The sequence below is a fragment of the Odocoileus virginianus genome, chromosome 12 (genome assembly GCF_023699985.2).
Source record: "Odocoileus virginianus isolate 20LAN1187 ecotype Illinois chromosome 12, Ovbor_1.2, whole genome shotgun sequence".
In the NCBI taxonomy this organism is placed as follows: Eukaryota; Metazoa; Chordata; class Mammalia; order Artiodactyla; family Cervidae; genus Odocoileus; species Odocoileus virginianus.
In genome coordinates, this window is record NC_069685.1 from 11,938,870 (window position 1) to 11,951,311 (window position 12,442).

General features: G+C 48.0%; 2 protein-coding genes across 7 annotated transcripts in view; one reads left to right on the forward strand and one right to left on the reverse strand.

The window, feature by feature from the left end:
• The window catches only part of ZNF827 (zinc finger protein 827), a 186,300-nt gene extending 181,729 nt beyond the window's left edge, over window positions 1-4,571 (forward strand). For 3 of the 5 annotated variants that reach the window (XM_020892016.2, XM_020892017.2, XM_020892018.2), the window contains exon 14: window positions 644-4,571. In XM_020892016.2, coding sequence (XP_020747675.2) covers window positions 644-1,475 — 832 coding nt within the window. In that variant the 3' untranslated portion in view covers window positions 1,476-4,571. The remainder of the gene's footprint in view (window positions 1-643) is intronic. The other 2 variants (XM_020892019.2, XM_070474791.1) reach the window with 2 other exon arrangements.
• Window positions 4,572-6,822: 2,251 nt separating this feature from the next.
• Window positions 6,823-12,442, reverse strand: part of C12H4orf51 (chromosome 12 C4orf51 homolog) — a 49,070-nt gene continuing 43,450 nt past the window's right edge. For both annotated transcript variants that reach the window (XM_070474793.1, XM_070474792.1), the window contains exon 7: window positions 6,823-7,033. The gene's annotated coding sequence lies outside the window, so the exon portion shown is untranslated. The remainder of the gene's footprint in view (window positions 7,034-12,442) is intronic.

Below are 12,442 nucleotides of genomic sequence, written 5' to 3' on the forward strand. Positions count from 1 at the left end.
ATCTACAGCACACTTGCTCCCACACGCAGACACACACACACACACACACACACACACACAGGCCTTCTCAATCCTAACCACCCTTTAATCAGCACGATTCTGACCCCTACGACTCTCTGCTGGAGGTAGCTCTCCCCTATAAGCTGTTCTTCAAAACTCTGAGCCTTTCTGCGTGTGCTTGATGTGGTGCATGAAAAGTCGATTCTTTGTGTTGCTCCCATCTAGAGGGGAGGTCTTGAGGGTGAGCCCTCGGCCGCGGCTGGTGGGAGGCGGGGAGGGCTCCGAGGGGCCGGGCGGGGGGTCCTGGAGGGGAGAACAGCTTAGCTGGGCGCCCCCCTCCAACCCGGCACTGGCTCTGCTCCCCTTCCTGGGGGCTGGCATCCCCCGGTGCAGCCAGGAGACCCCCCCCACCCCACCCCGCACCCCCTGAGCAGGCTAAGGGATGGCTCTGTCTGCAGCAGAGCCACCGAGGGTCCCCAGGAGGTGGCAGGGCCGGGTTGGGCAGGGGGCAGGTCGGGACTCGGAGCCGGGAGGGCGGCCGAGGGCAGGCTGGCGAGGCGGGGAGCAGCCGGGGAGGATACCTCCTGGGACCCCGTGGGGCTGACCCTCTCCCGTCCTTGCTTCCCCCCCCCTCCCCCGGCAGGTGCCCATTCTGCATTTATTCCACCAACCGCCCTGCCGCCATGGAGTGCCACGTGAAGACCCACTACAAGATGGAGTACAAGTGCCGGATCTGCCAGACGGTGAAGGCCAACCAGCTGGAGCTGGAGACGCACACCCGCGCGCATCGCCTGGGCAACCACTACAAGTGCGACCAGTGCGGCTACCTGTCCAAGACCGCCAACAAGCTCATCGAGCACGTGCGCGTGCACACCGGGGAGCGGCCCTTCCACTGTGACCAGTGCAGCTACAGCTGCAAACGCAAGGACAATCTCAACCTGCACAAGAAGCTGAAGCACGCCCCGCGCCAGACCTTCAGCTGCGAAGAGTGCCTGTTCAAGACCACTCATCCCTTCGTCTTCAGCCGCCACGTCAAGAAGCATCAGAGCGCGGACAGCCCCGAGGAGGACAAGAAGGGCCCGGCCCCAGCCTCCCAGGAAGCCGGCGGGCCGGGGGCCCCGCTGCTGGTGGTCGGGAGCGCCCGCCACCTGCTGTCTCCGCTGTCGGTCATGTCCGCCTCGCAGGCCCTGCAGACGGTGGCCCTGTCGGCCGCCCACGGCGGAGGTGGCGGCAGTGGCTCCGAGCCCAACCTGGCACTCAAGGCCATGCCCTTGAACGGCTCCCCCCTGCGCTTTGACAAGTACCGGAACTCGGATTTCGCCCATCTCATTCCCTTGACGATGTTATACCCTAAGAACCAGTTGGATCTCACATTCCACCCTCCCCGACCTCAGACTGCGCCGCCCAGCATCCCTTCGCCCAAACACTCCTTCCTCGCCTATCTGGGACTGAGAGAGCGAGCCGAGACTGTCTGAGGGCAGCCGGGCTCCGTACCAAAAACCAAGAGACAAACAAAAACAGACAAAACCCACGAAACTTAAAACACAACCCCAGCAGGTGTACATTGCTGCAAAAACCTACAGACCCGCCCGGGTCTGAACCACGTGTACTGTATATCTTTAGTAAGGAATAGAGAATTGGCTCTGTGTGTATACCTATTGCATTGACCTGAAAGCTGCTTTATCCAATCTTCAGAGAGGTGACCTATACATCGTCTACCTTCAGAGGCATGCCTCCCCAGCCACCCACTCCCACTCTCGGCCCTTCTCCTTACTTTGAAAGGAAACCTGTCTTGTTAAACCCTAAAGAGAGTGTCCTTAATAGCAGTCAGCACTTGTAAGCTTCCATACCGGTGCATTTTGTTTTCTGTTGGGCGAGTGGGGCATGTGGGCGTTTGTGGATTCGGAAAGAGACAGCGTGTGTCGTGTGCCGTGACATTTGCACCTTCTCTGTACTGGCTTCTTTCGCAGCGGTGAACGTGGTTTGCCCTCCTGGGTGGTTCATGTGCTGCAGTCGTTCCCGGAGCTCCTTCATCACCTTTCCCCTCTCTGTTTTGTGGCTGCAGAGTGGTAGGGCCTGGTGCTTACTCGATGAAGGAATGGTAGACAGCTCAGTGCTGCCTGCGATTTCGCCAGAGTCCTGGAGATCTTGTGCTCGCATCTCTGGTTATGAAGAGGGCAATCGAGAGCCCCTACCTGGAAGAAATAGCTTGCAGCACTGCAGCCAACATCACAAAACTCAAGTGTGATTTGTGTGTGTGCCCATATGTATGCAATGTGTATGGTACACACACAGTGCATCATTTTTTAAGGGCAGATTAAATATATATATATATGTGATGTATTAAGTCAGTGGTTACCATTTGTTTGCAGGAAAAGAAAAAAAAATGTATGAGTGAAAATTTTTATGGTTGATAAATCCAGCCAAGGAGATTAAAAGGGGTTTGGATAGATTCTGGGTATAAATGCTCAGACTAAAAAAAAAAAAAAAAAAGAAACGGCAGTTTTGCACAGTGCTTTGGTCTTGCACTAGTTTTTGTTTCTCATCTGCAAAAAAAAGTAAACTAAAAGGAAGAAAATGTACCTTTTTTATGGAATGAGTAGACTGTATGTTTGAAACTTCTGTCATAACCTCTTTGACGTATAACAACCCAACAAAAAGGTGCTGTTTAGTCCTACCATTCAGTTTATGCCCCTGAGACATTTCCATTGTGTTTGCAAATTGTCTGGCTATAGCGGTGTTCTCCATGTTATTAGTAATTCTGTATTCCATTTTGTTAACGCCTGGTAGATATAACCTGCTAGGAGGCTAACTTTATACTTATTTAAAGCTCTTATTTTGTGGTCATTAAAATGGCAACTTATGTGCAGCACTTTATTGCAGCAAGAAGCAGGTGTGGATTGGTTGTACAACCCCTCGCTATTCTTAAAAAGTCAGGGGTGATGTAAAAAGAAGGAAAGAATCTTTGGCGAAACATGTTAATGGCTTGTATTTTTAAGACAACAGAATTTCCAGTATGAAACAGGCTAAAAGAGCAGGAAGAAATGTGCTTTGTATGATAATGGGAAGTTTGGAATATAAAAGTTTATATATTATTTATCTGTTGAAGAACCGGTGTACAGGAGGAATGCTTTCTTACTGCGTTGCTGTTTTCCATCATGTGTTACCCTAGAGGTGGGATTTTTTTTTTCCCCATCTGTTTCATCCGGAGGGAAATAAAAGCATCCCGAATTTTCTTCCTCTAGTGGGTTTGCTTCACCGAAAGCTCCCTCTTGTACAGTTCTACAGGAAGCCGGAAGTCTGTACCTCTGTCCACACCACGGTCCTGCCCACACCCACCCTTCCTCCCCCAGACCCAGCAGGTGTGCTGCGCTTCCCTTGCCAGTCATCCAGCCCTGGCAAACCTGTTTACACTACGGAGTTGTCCCCGGGGGGCAGGGAGGCTGAGCCAGCGAGGGCGGGAAGCTCCCGCACCCTGGGTCCCTCTGCAGCAGAGATGTCTGTTCCTGGCCACGTTTGGCATGTCATACCCCGTCGCCTCGGTCAGACATGGCATACAGTGCCTCGGGCAAAGGCGCTGTAGACGGGTATGGACAATACACTCCAAGAATACTGGGCTTGTGGGTGGGTTGGTGTTTTTTTCAAGTCACGTCTTTACCCCCATGTAATGGAGAATGTGCCACTTGGCTAATCACGTGCTTTTCACAATTACAAGTTCAGTGATGACAGGAAGGAGGGCCATGGGGACCCACAGAGCCTGGCAGGAGGGCGAGCCCCACGTGAGCCACGGCAGGTTGAAAACCTGAAGGGTGGCCCTGACGGGACGGCGGATTTCACAGCGTGCCACTTGTGCAATACGAGGTCCTAGGGTAAAACTTTCCAGATCAAGAGGGGCGTTGGAAGGAGACGGTTACCGCTCAGATGTGTGCCACTGAACTTGTATTTGAATGACTTAGTGATGCTTAATGTAATTGGGCAACTTTTTTAGCACTTTGGAAAGAGTCATCAATCTTTCTGGTAAATTATAAAAGTTTTCTGAGTGAGAAAAGGTGTGTTTGGAGTTTGTTTGACTTTTTATATTATTATTATTGTTATTAATAAAGAAAAATCTACAGCATTTTTCAGATTCCACTGAAATAATACATACCCCTGAATTTGGTTTGCAGTTTGATACTCAGGGAAGGATGTATTCCATAGATAATCCTTTCCGCGTAAAACACTAATGTCTTTGAGATAGTCACCTGCCAACTAACTTTGATTCTGTTTTCACTATGCATTCTTCAATGAAAGCTAGCTTATTTTTCCATATAGTGATACAGTTAGAGTTCTCGGCACTTTCTTCTCTCCTTTTTTTAACTCCTCGTATTATGTTCAGATGATCATACTGTCAAGGTTTATGTACATTACTGAAAATTTGTATTGTATAAAGCTTTTTGCATTACAAGGCTGTACAGGGTCATTTTGACAGTAACTGGTATATTCCTTTGCATCTTATGTTGCATTGCCAATTTCTAGTGTATCCAGTTTGGAAGTATAATATACTCTAATTAAAAAAAAAAAAAGGTTGGCTATACTCTTGTTTCTTTTTCTTTCTTGGGTGCCATTCTTGGCTACTTGTTAATCTGAGTTTTGTCTTGCTCTGTTCTGATATTCGAATTTCAGTGTATTTTAGGTAAGTTTAGTCGCCAAGTCATGTCTGACTCTTTGCAACCCCGTGGACTGTAGCCCACCAGGCTCCTCTAGCCATGAATTCTCCAGGCAAGAATACTGGAGTGGGTTGCCATTCCTTTCTCCAGGGGATCTTCCCGACCCAGGGATCGAACTCAGATCTCCTGCACTGCAGGCAGATTCTTTACTGTCTGAGCCACCAGGAAAGCCCTAGGAAGTGCTCACTGCTAGTTACAAGTGTTGCAAAATGCAAGTCTTGAACAGCCATGGTTCTAATGCAAACTGCTATTATGTAAATCATTCAAGGTCATTGGTATTGAGACCGTCTCATCCATCAGTACAGCTGCGAAAATACTTAGTGACATTGGAAAGTGTACACCAGCCTTATCCTCTCCTGCTTCACAGCATCTTATTGATCCCATGGCCAAAGAGGGGACTACAGATGAGTAATTGTTTGTCTTAATGAAGCCTAGCGACTATAAGAACTGTAATAAGTGGTATGTTTTATAAGCTAAATAATAATCTATCCAAATGCAAGTACTAGTTCCCTGTTCAAAGGAAGGTACTGGAGAAAGAAACTGAGCCCCAAAGAGAGAGAGAGCAAGCGAAAGTGACAGCAAGCAAGCAAGCACACTGACAAATGCAAACAATGTTTTAAAACCCCATTTTAAAGTTCTGTTAGAGCTTCCCCGTGAATCTCTGATGGTCGATGAAAAATACAAGGCAGCAGAAGAATTTGCTGGTTCACAACTTGCTTATTAACATCCTTTACTTGCAAGAAATTACAAACTGCTTCACTTTAACATTTAAAAGGTGAAATTGACTTTTTATAAAATGAGGTAATATAGGAGAAGCCACTTTGAAAATGGCCAATCATTAATCAGACACTATACTCCCCTTCATGTTTTCATCCAGTAACTGTCTTAGGTGACTGAATAATCTTCTCTCCCTGACTCAAATACTCAGTTGTGTTGGGGGATGGTTGGTGTTTATTGAAAACATTAAAATAAGTCAGACTTCTTCACTTTTTGCTAGCACCACAGGCAGACATGACATCTCATTTTGTGTATGTATTTTTTCCCCTTAGATTTCACATCTACCTCACATTTTCCCTTTGGTTGAGAAGAGCCAGAAATAGAAAGAAAATAATCATCAGTTTGGTAATCGTTTCCCCTGCTAACGAGCTTTCAGTAATGTTGAAAAGTGGATGGGATGGGAGCCATCCAGGACACGACAGGCCTGATCCTCATTTACTCAGATCCATGCTCAGGGACCCGGCACCTCCACCCAGCTATGTGGCCCCTGTTGGGATTTCATCCAACATCATACATCCTTTTACTACTGTCAGGTTAAATAGACTGTACGCTAAGACTCAAGGCCATGTTTTCTATAGTGTGTCTACAGCTGACTGGTCCCGTATGGTGGACACCAGAGACTGTCCTTGACCATTTCAGAGAGCCACAGGGCCAGTCATGGGAACAAGGAGAGATGTCAAGGCTTGATGACCATCGGTACTTCCATACCCACAGTCAGAAGCGCCACATGAGAGCCCCTTGCTGCCAAAGGTCACAGGGGCCTCGGGAAGGATTTGCAGCCGAAGGCACATCTCCTTAGTGGCCCAAACACACAATCAAGTCACCTCAGTGCTTTCAGTCCTTGGGGGTAACTCATGGAAGGGGAGGGAGCAGTGGGAGGGGAGAGCAGCTGGGCGATATCATCTGTTTGAAGTGGTTCATAAGCACAAAATAAACATAACTTCATCAGCTTTTTCATTCGTGCATGCCAAGTTGCTTCAAGTCATGTCCGATTCTGTGACCCCCATGGACTGTAGCCCGCCAGGTTCCTCTGTCCATGGGATTTTCCAGGCAAGAATACTGGAGTGGGTTGCCATGCCCTCCCCCAGGGGATCTTCCCAACCCAGGGATAGAAACCGCATCTCCTGCCTTGGCAGGCAGATTCCTTACTACCAGCACCAACTGAAAAGCCCACTAAGAGAAGGTAAAACTGGAATCCTTCCCAACAGTGCCTTAGGACCTGTGAGCAAAAATCACATGGATACTCGGGATTCAGACTGCATTCCAAGGTGCCACCGACCTCAGATGTTCAAGAGACCCCAGCAACACTCTTACATATAGGGCTCTCAGAACAGAAGAATCCCACACAAAATGAGGTTTATTTTGCAAGTAATTACAATTCACTAAGAAAGCAAATGCCCATAATGCCGGCCCCGGGGTAAATAAAGTGTGGCTCTGTGGACCAAGGGGCCCATTCTTCTGTCCAAGGTCTGAATGGTCTGAGGTTATCCATCAGGACCTCTTCTTTATGAGTTAGCTGTTCTCCCATCCATAATTCTTGCCAGCTGGATCTGTAAAATAGGAAAATGTAAATCCTGCTTATGTTGGTAGGAGCTGCAAAGGAGAAAGGGAAAGTCAATTGCTATATTGCCTTGGAATTCTTTTCTGATGGAGTTAAGGTAAGTGTAAGTTCATTCGTTTTCAACAGAATTATAGAACTTGAGCAGTGAATCTATCTCAGTTCATACTTCAATTATTTTCGCCTACACCAGTCCCTAGAGGTGGCCTTCCAGCCTCTTTAGTGAGAATGTCTGGATGACAGAGAAGGTTTTCCAACCATAAAACACATTCCCATGGAGTTAGATCACCTGAATTTGAAGTCTGACTAGGAAGTACCTTATAAAAAGGAAGATTGAACTAGATGGTCTCTAAGATCCCTTCCCACCCTAACAGATAACATGTATGATGATTCCATGACTCTTTCTGAACAAGCAAAAGTCAATCCGAAGCAAAAGTGGTCACCAAACAGAATCCTCGCAAGGCAGTTATAGCAAAAATGGCACCTCAACATTTTCAAGCCACAACAGACTTAAGGGAGAAAACAATGCCTAAAAATATTTTTTTGCCCACTTCAGAACTGGGGAGATCTAAAATGTGTGCCTTCTGATTAAACACTGGCATCATGCTTGGATTGTTTGCAGTCATCTTGAGGGTGGCCTGGGCTTCCCAGGCGGCTCAGATGGTAAAGAATCTGCCTGCTAAGCAGGAAACGTGGGTTCAATCGCTGGGTTGGGACGATCCCTTGGAGAAAGAAATGGCAACCCACTCCAGTATTCTTGCCTGGAAAATCCCAAGGACAGAGGAGCTTGGTGGGCTGCAATCCATGGGGTCGCAGAGTCAGACACAACTTAGCAATTAAACAACACCACCAAAAAAAAAAAAGCTTCACCTAAGTTTGGGTACTTAATCTGCTTAGATGAGTTGGGGGTAGCCAGGTGGGATGGAAAGGTTTTGCCTTGGCCATCATCATCTCTGTAACTCCACCCCCTCCTTTTCCCACCATTTGCTTTCAACCTCCACCAGGTGAAAGCTCTCTGCCAACCAGGTGTCAGGTGTTTTATGGAGAAGAGCAAATGGTTTTCTTTTAATAGGTAATGAAAGACACTTTAGTTTTATCATAAAGAATATATTATTCTCATTTTGCCACTTGTTCAGAAAGACTCTGGACCCAAGGACTCTAAGCACATTATCAATGCTTACAGGCACTTTCATTGGATGGAAAGACTACACGTGCTTTCCAGAAACACAGGAAAATTACTGACCTATGCCCCTCATCAGACAAGTAAGACCGAGAGCAAAAATGGGGCTAGAACCAGGGACATTTATCTAGCCATCCTCCAGCCTGAATTCCAGAACGATGTCTCTCCAGTCTCAAAGATTTCTAGATAGGAAATGTCATCACCTGGCTTTAGAGTTCTTTTATTTTTAATTGCAATTTCTAATTAGTGGTCCACAGACTTCTCAGTGTATATTGCAGAGGACAATCACACCGCCTCATTCCCTTCTGTCCCTCTTCAAAATAGAAGGTCTGTTAGAACATTCTCCACACAATGAGTTTGATCAGCATTTATAGTCTGCCTCCTTCTTTTTTTAGGGGCTTCCCTGGTGGCTCAGAGGGTAAAGCATCTGCCTGCAATGTGGGAGACCCAGGTTCGATCCCTGGGTCGGGAAGATCCCCTGGAGAAGAAAATGGCAACCCACTCCAGTATTCTTGCCTGGAGAAGCCCATGGAGGGAGGAACCTGGAAGGCTACAGTCCATGTGGTTGCAAAGAGTTGGACACAACTGAGCAACTTCACTTTCACTTTCCCTTCTTTTATCTTGGTATTTTCCGGGCTCCCCTAAAAAACTGAATGCTGAGATTTATTTTCGGAAGTAATTCCAGAAACAAAAGTGGGAAACTAGAAAGAGTGAAGCTGATAAGAGGGGAAAGCCAATTCCAGGGCGCTTTGGCAAGATAGTCACTGCAGTGAACAACTGGATTCAGTCACTGTGGGAACCTCCTGAAGAGCTGTGTAAAAGTGTCTCCGGATTGACAAGTCACATGAGAGAAGGCAGAAGGGGCCAGGGTGGCCGCAGTGTGTCAGTTCCCTTGCACTTCCAGCTTTGCCCGTGATTCGGAATGACTGAGAAGCTCCCCACAGCCAGCCACAGAGGCGGCAAAGAAGCCCCTGGTGCAGAATGTGAGAGATTGTTGGAGAGCTGCTGTCAACCACACCTGACCGTTGCTGCAGCAAAGGCTGGAAAAAAGCCATAAGCCTGTGAGAGGCAGAGCCATAGGTATCTGATAAGGTAGTCATACTTGGCATAAACGTTGACATCCCTTTACTAGCCTCTAAACCAATGTTGGCTGTGCATCCAACCTATGAGGTTAGCTTGTTGACCTTCTCCCTCCCCCACTGGGAGCTGGGAAGAGCTAAGACAGTGTTGGCTTGTGGTGTTTCGGAAGGAAAGAGGTGGGCCTGAGAAGCAGGCATCAATAAAGGCTCTCCCACCTGTATAGCCAGAGAGAAACTATAGTGTCTCTTTGGAGCCCTCCCTCCTTGGGATTCCCCTTTCGATTTCTCTGAGACTGACTCCTTCTGGGACTTGACTGAGAGGAAATTGCCTGACAGGGACATGGGCTGTCCCCCACCCCGGAGAGCCTCCTGGACTGGGAGAGCCACGTGAGAGCACTCGAAGCAGCCACGCCTCAGGCTTCGCGGCCAGCCTCGAGCCCAGGCAAGGGGCATCCTGGTGGCCCTCTCGGGTCCTAACTGATCACGCACGCCGGTCCAGCGAAGGGGCTGCCGGTCCAGCGAAGGGGCTGGCAGCCAGAACGCATCTGAGAATAAAGGCGTTGCATTCCCCTGGCATTTCCTTTATACTTGAACCTCCCAGGGGAGCGAACGTGGGACTGAACAGGGAGGTATCTGCTCTCGTGGAAAACAGCTAATTGAACACTTCTGTGAAGATTTACTTATTTACTTCCGCTCCTGGCTGCACGCGGCCTTCCCCACTGTGAAGGAGGGGCTGCTCCGCCTTGCGGCGTGTGGGCTTCTCTTGTTGCGGCTCGTGGGCTCTGGGCGCGCCGGCTGCAGGAGCCGCAGCGTGTGGACTCCGAGTCGCGCTGCGCGGGCTGGCTTGCTCCACGGTCGTGTGGGATCGTCCTGGACCAGGGGTCGCACCAGTGTCCCTTAAACTGCAAGGTGCATTCTTAACCACTGGACTACCAGGGAAGCCCCAACTGAAAACTGGAATGTTCAAGGTATTTCATCTTTTTTTTTTTTTTCCCACCTGTAATCCACAGTTGGGCTTTACCTGGTGGCTCAGCTGTAAAGAACCTGCCTGCCAATGCAGGATCCCCTGGGGAAGGAAATGGCAACCCACTCCAGTATTCTTGCCTGCAGAATCCCTTGAACAGAGGAGCCTGGTGGGCCGCAGCCCATGGGGTTGCCAAAGAGTCAGACACTACCGAGACAACACCAAGAACCCACAGCTGGCAGTCCTTTTACTAAGACTGGGCTAAGCGTGGTTACACAGAGCATACGCAGACAGCACGCAAAGCGTGCAGTGCAGATACTAACATAATAGACATGCATTTGTGTGAGAGCAGCCAGAGGGAAGACCACAAATTGTTTTATTCTATTAAAAGATAATATTTTTCATTCTTCCTTTGTGCTGCTAAAAATAAATACAGGCTAATGAAAGAGTATCATGTGAAAAGAATAATTAAGGGTCGAAGAAATCTTATTAATAAAATACCTTCTTGCCTATCTTTTCTACAATTAAATAAATGGGAATGGCAATGGGTCATCATCATACTATTGGTCAAGGTCCCATCTCTTTAACGGCATCAGACAAAGACACAGCAGCCATCAGCAAATATGTAAGGGTTTTGGTTACACGAAGAGGCTATGTGTCTTTTTAAATGGGCAGAATAAAAATTCCCTGTTGATGAAGGGATGTTATAATTTGGCCTGTCTGCCCATAAGGTAGGCTAAATTGTGTTCATCCAGGATTTTGTGGGGCTTCCCGGTGGCTCAGATGGCAAAGAATCTGCCTGCAATGCAGGAGACCTGGGTTTGATCCTTAGGTTGGGAAGATCCCCTGGAGAAGGGAATGGCAACCCAAGTATTCTCACTTGGAAAACCCCCTGGACAGAGTAGCCTGGCAGACTACAGTCCATGGGGTCACAAAGAGTTGGACACGACTCAGGGACTAACACTTTCACAATGATTTGGGGTCATGGGATCCTGTCTTTATATGTGAACCCCTCACATTACCCATAATCCACTGCCTCCCTCATTATTATCCTCTGCACCTGTTCTCCATAACCCAGAGTTTCCATCCCAGTTGCCAGGTTCTAAAGCAAGCCTACACAACCCATCACTTCTTCCCCCACACCCCAGAGTCCACTTCCACTCTAACCTTGACCAATTTCTCTGCTTTTCTTTCATTATTTAGTGAGCAATTGATACGTGGGGAGTCATGTGCTGGCAGATGGGAAGAAACAGAGATAAATGAGACACAATCCCTAAATTTAAGCATTTGCTGGGCTGGGCTCTGCTCAGTCACTAAGCCATGTCCGACTCTTCTGCAACCCTATGTAGCCCGCCAGGCTCCTCTGTCCATGCGATCCTCCAGGCAAGAATACTGGAGTGGGTTGCCATTTCCTCCTCCCAGGGATCTTCCTGACCCAGGGATGGAACCCACACCTCCTGCACTGCAGGCGGATTCTTTACCACTGAGCCACCTGGGAGGCCCTTTTTAAAGTGTTTGCCAACCCACAGAAGAAACGCACACTTGAGCAAATGCACTATAATAGCAGGGGGAAAATACGCATATATTGCTATAGAAATATTGAATAAAGAGCGACTACTCACCACCAGGGTGACAGGAGGCTTTCTGGGGGATGGAGAAAGCCAACTGCAGTCTCAAGACTGAGTAGGATTCTCCGAGGCGGGAAGAGTGGGGAGGGCATTCCAGATTGAGAGAACAGCTTGAAGAAAAGCAAGAAGGTGAGAAACTGCATGGTGGGTTCTGTTGTGCTAGAAGATGATAATGAAACCAAACAAAGCCAGCTTGTGTAGGGCTCTGAGTCCCTGCTAAGGAGTCTGAACATCTAAATGACTCTCTAGTTAACAAGAACTAAGAAAAAAAAAAATTGAGAAGGAGAATGGCAGGATCTGACCTGTATTTTAGGAAGATAATTCGAGCGGTGCTACAGGGAGGGAGGACAAAACGGGCAGAGAGACATGGTTGGTTCAGATATGCTAAACTGAAACCACCGCCTTCTCCCTGAGATGTGCCGCTTAATCATGTGCTCTTTAGACGGGGGTCCCCAACCTCTGCGATCTAATGCCTGATGATCCACGGTGGAGCTGATGTCATAATAATAGAAGTAAAGTGCACAACAAATGTAATGAGCTTGAATCTTCC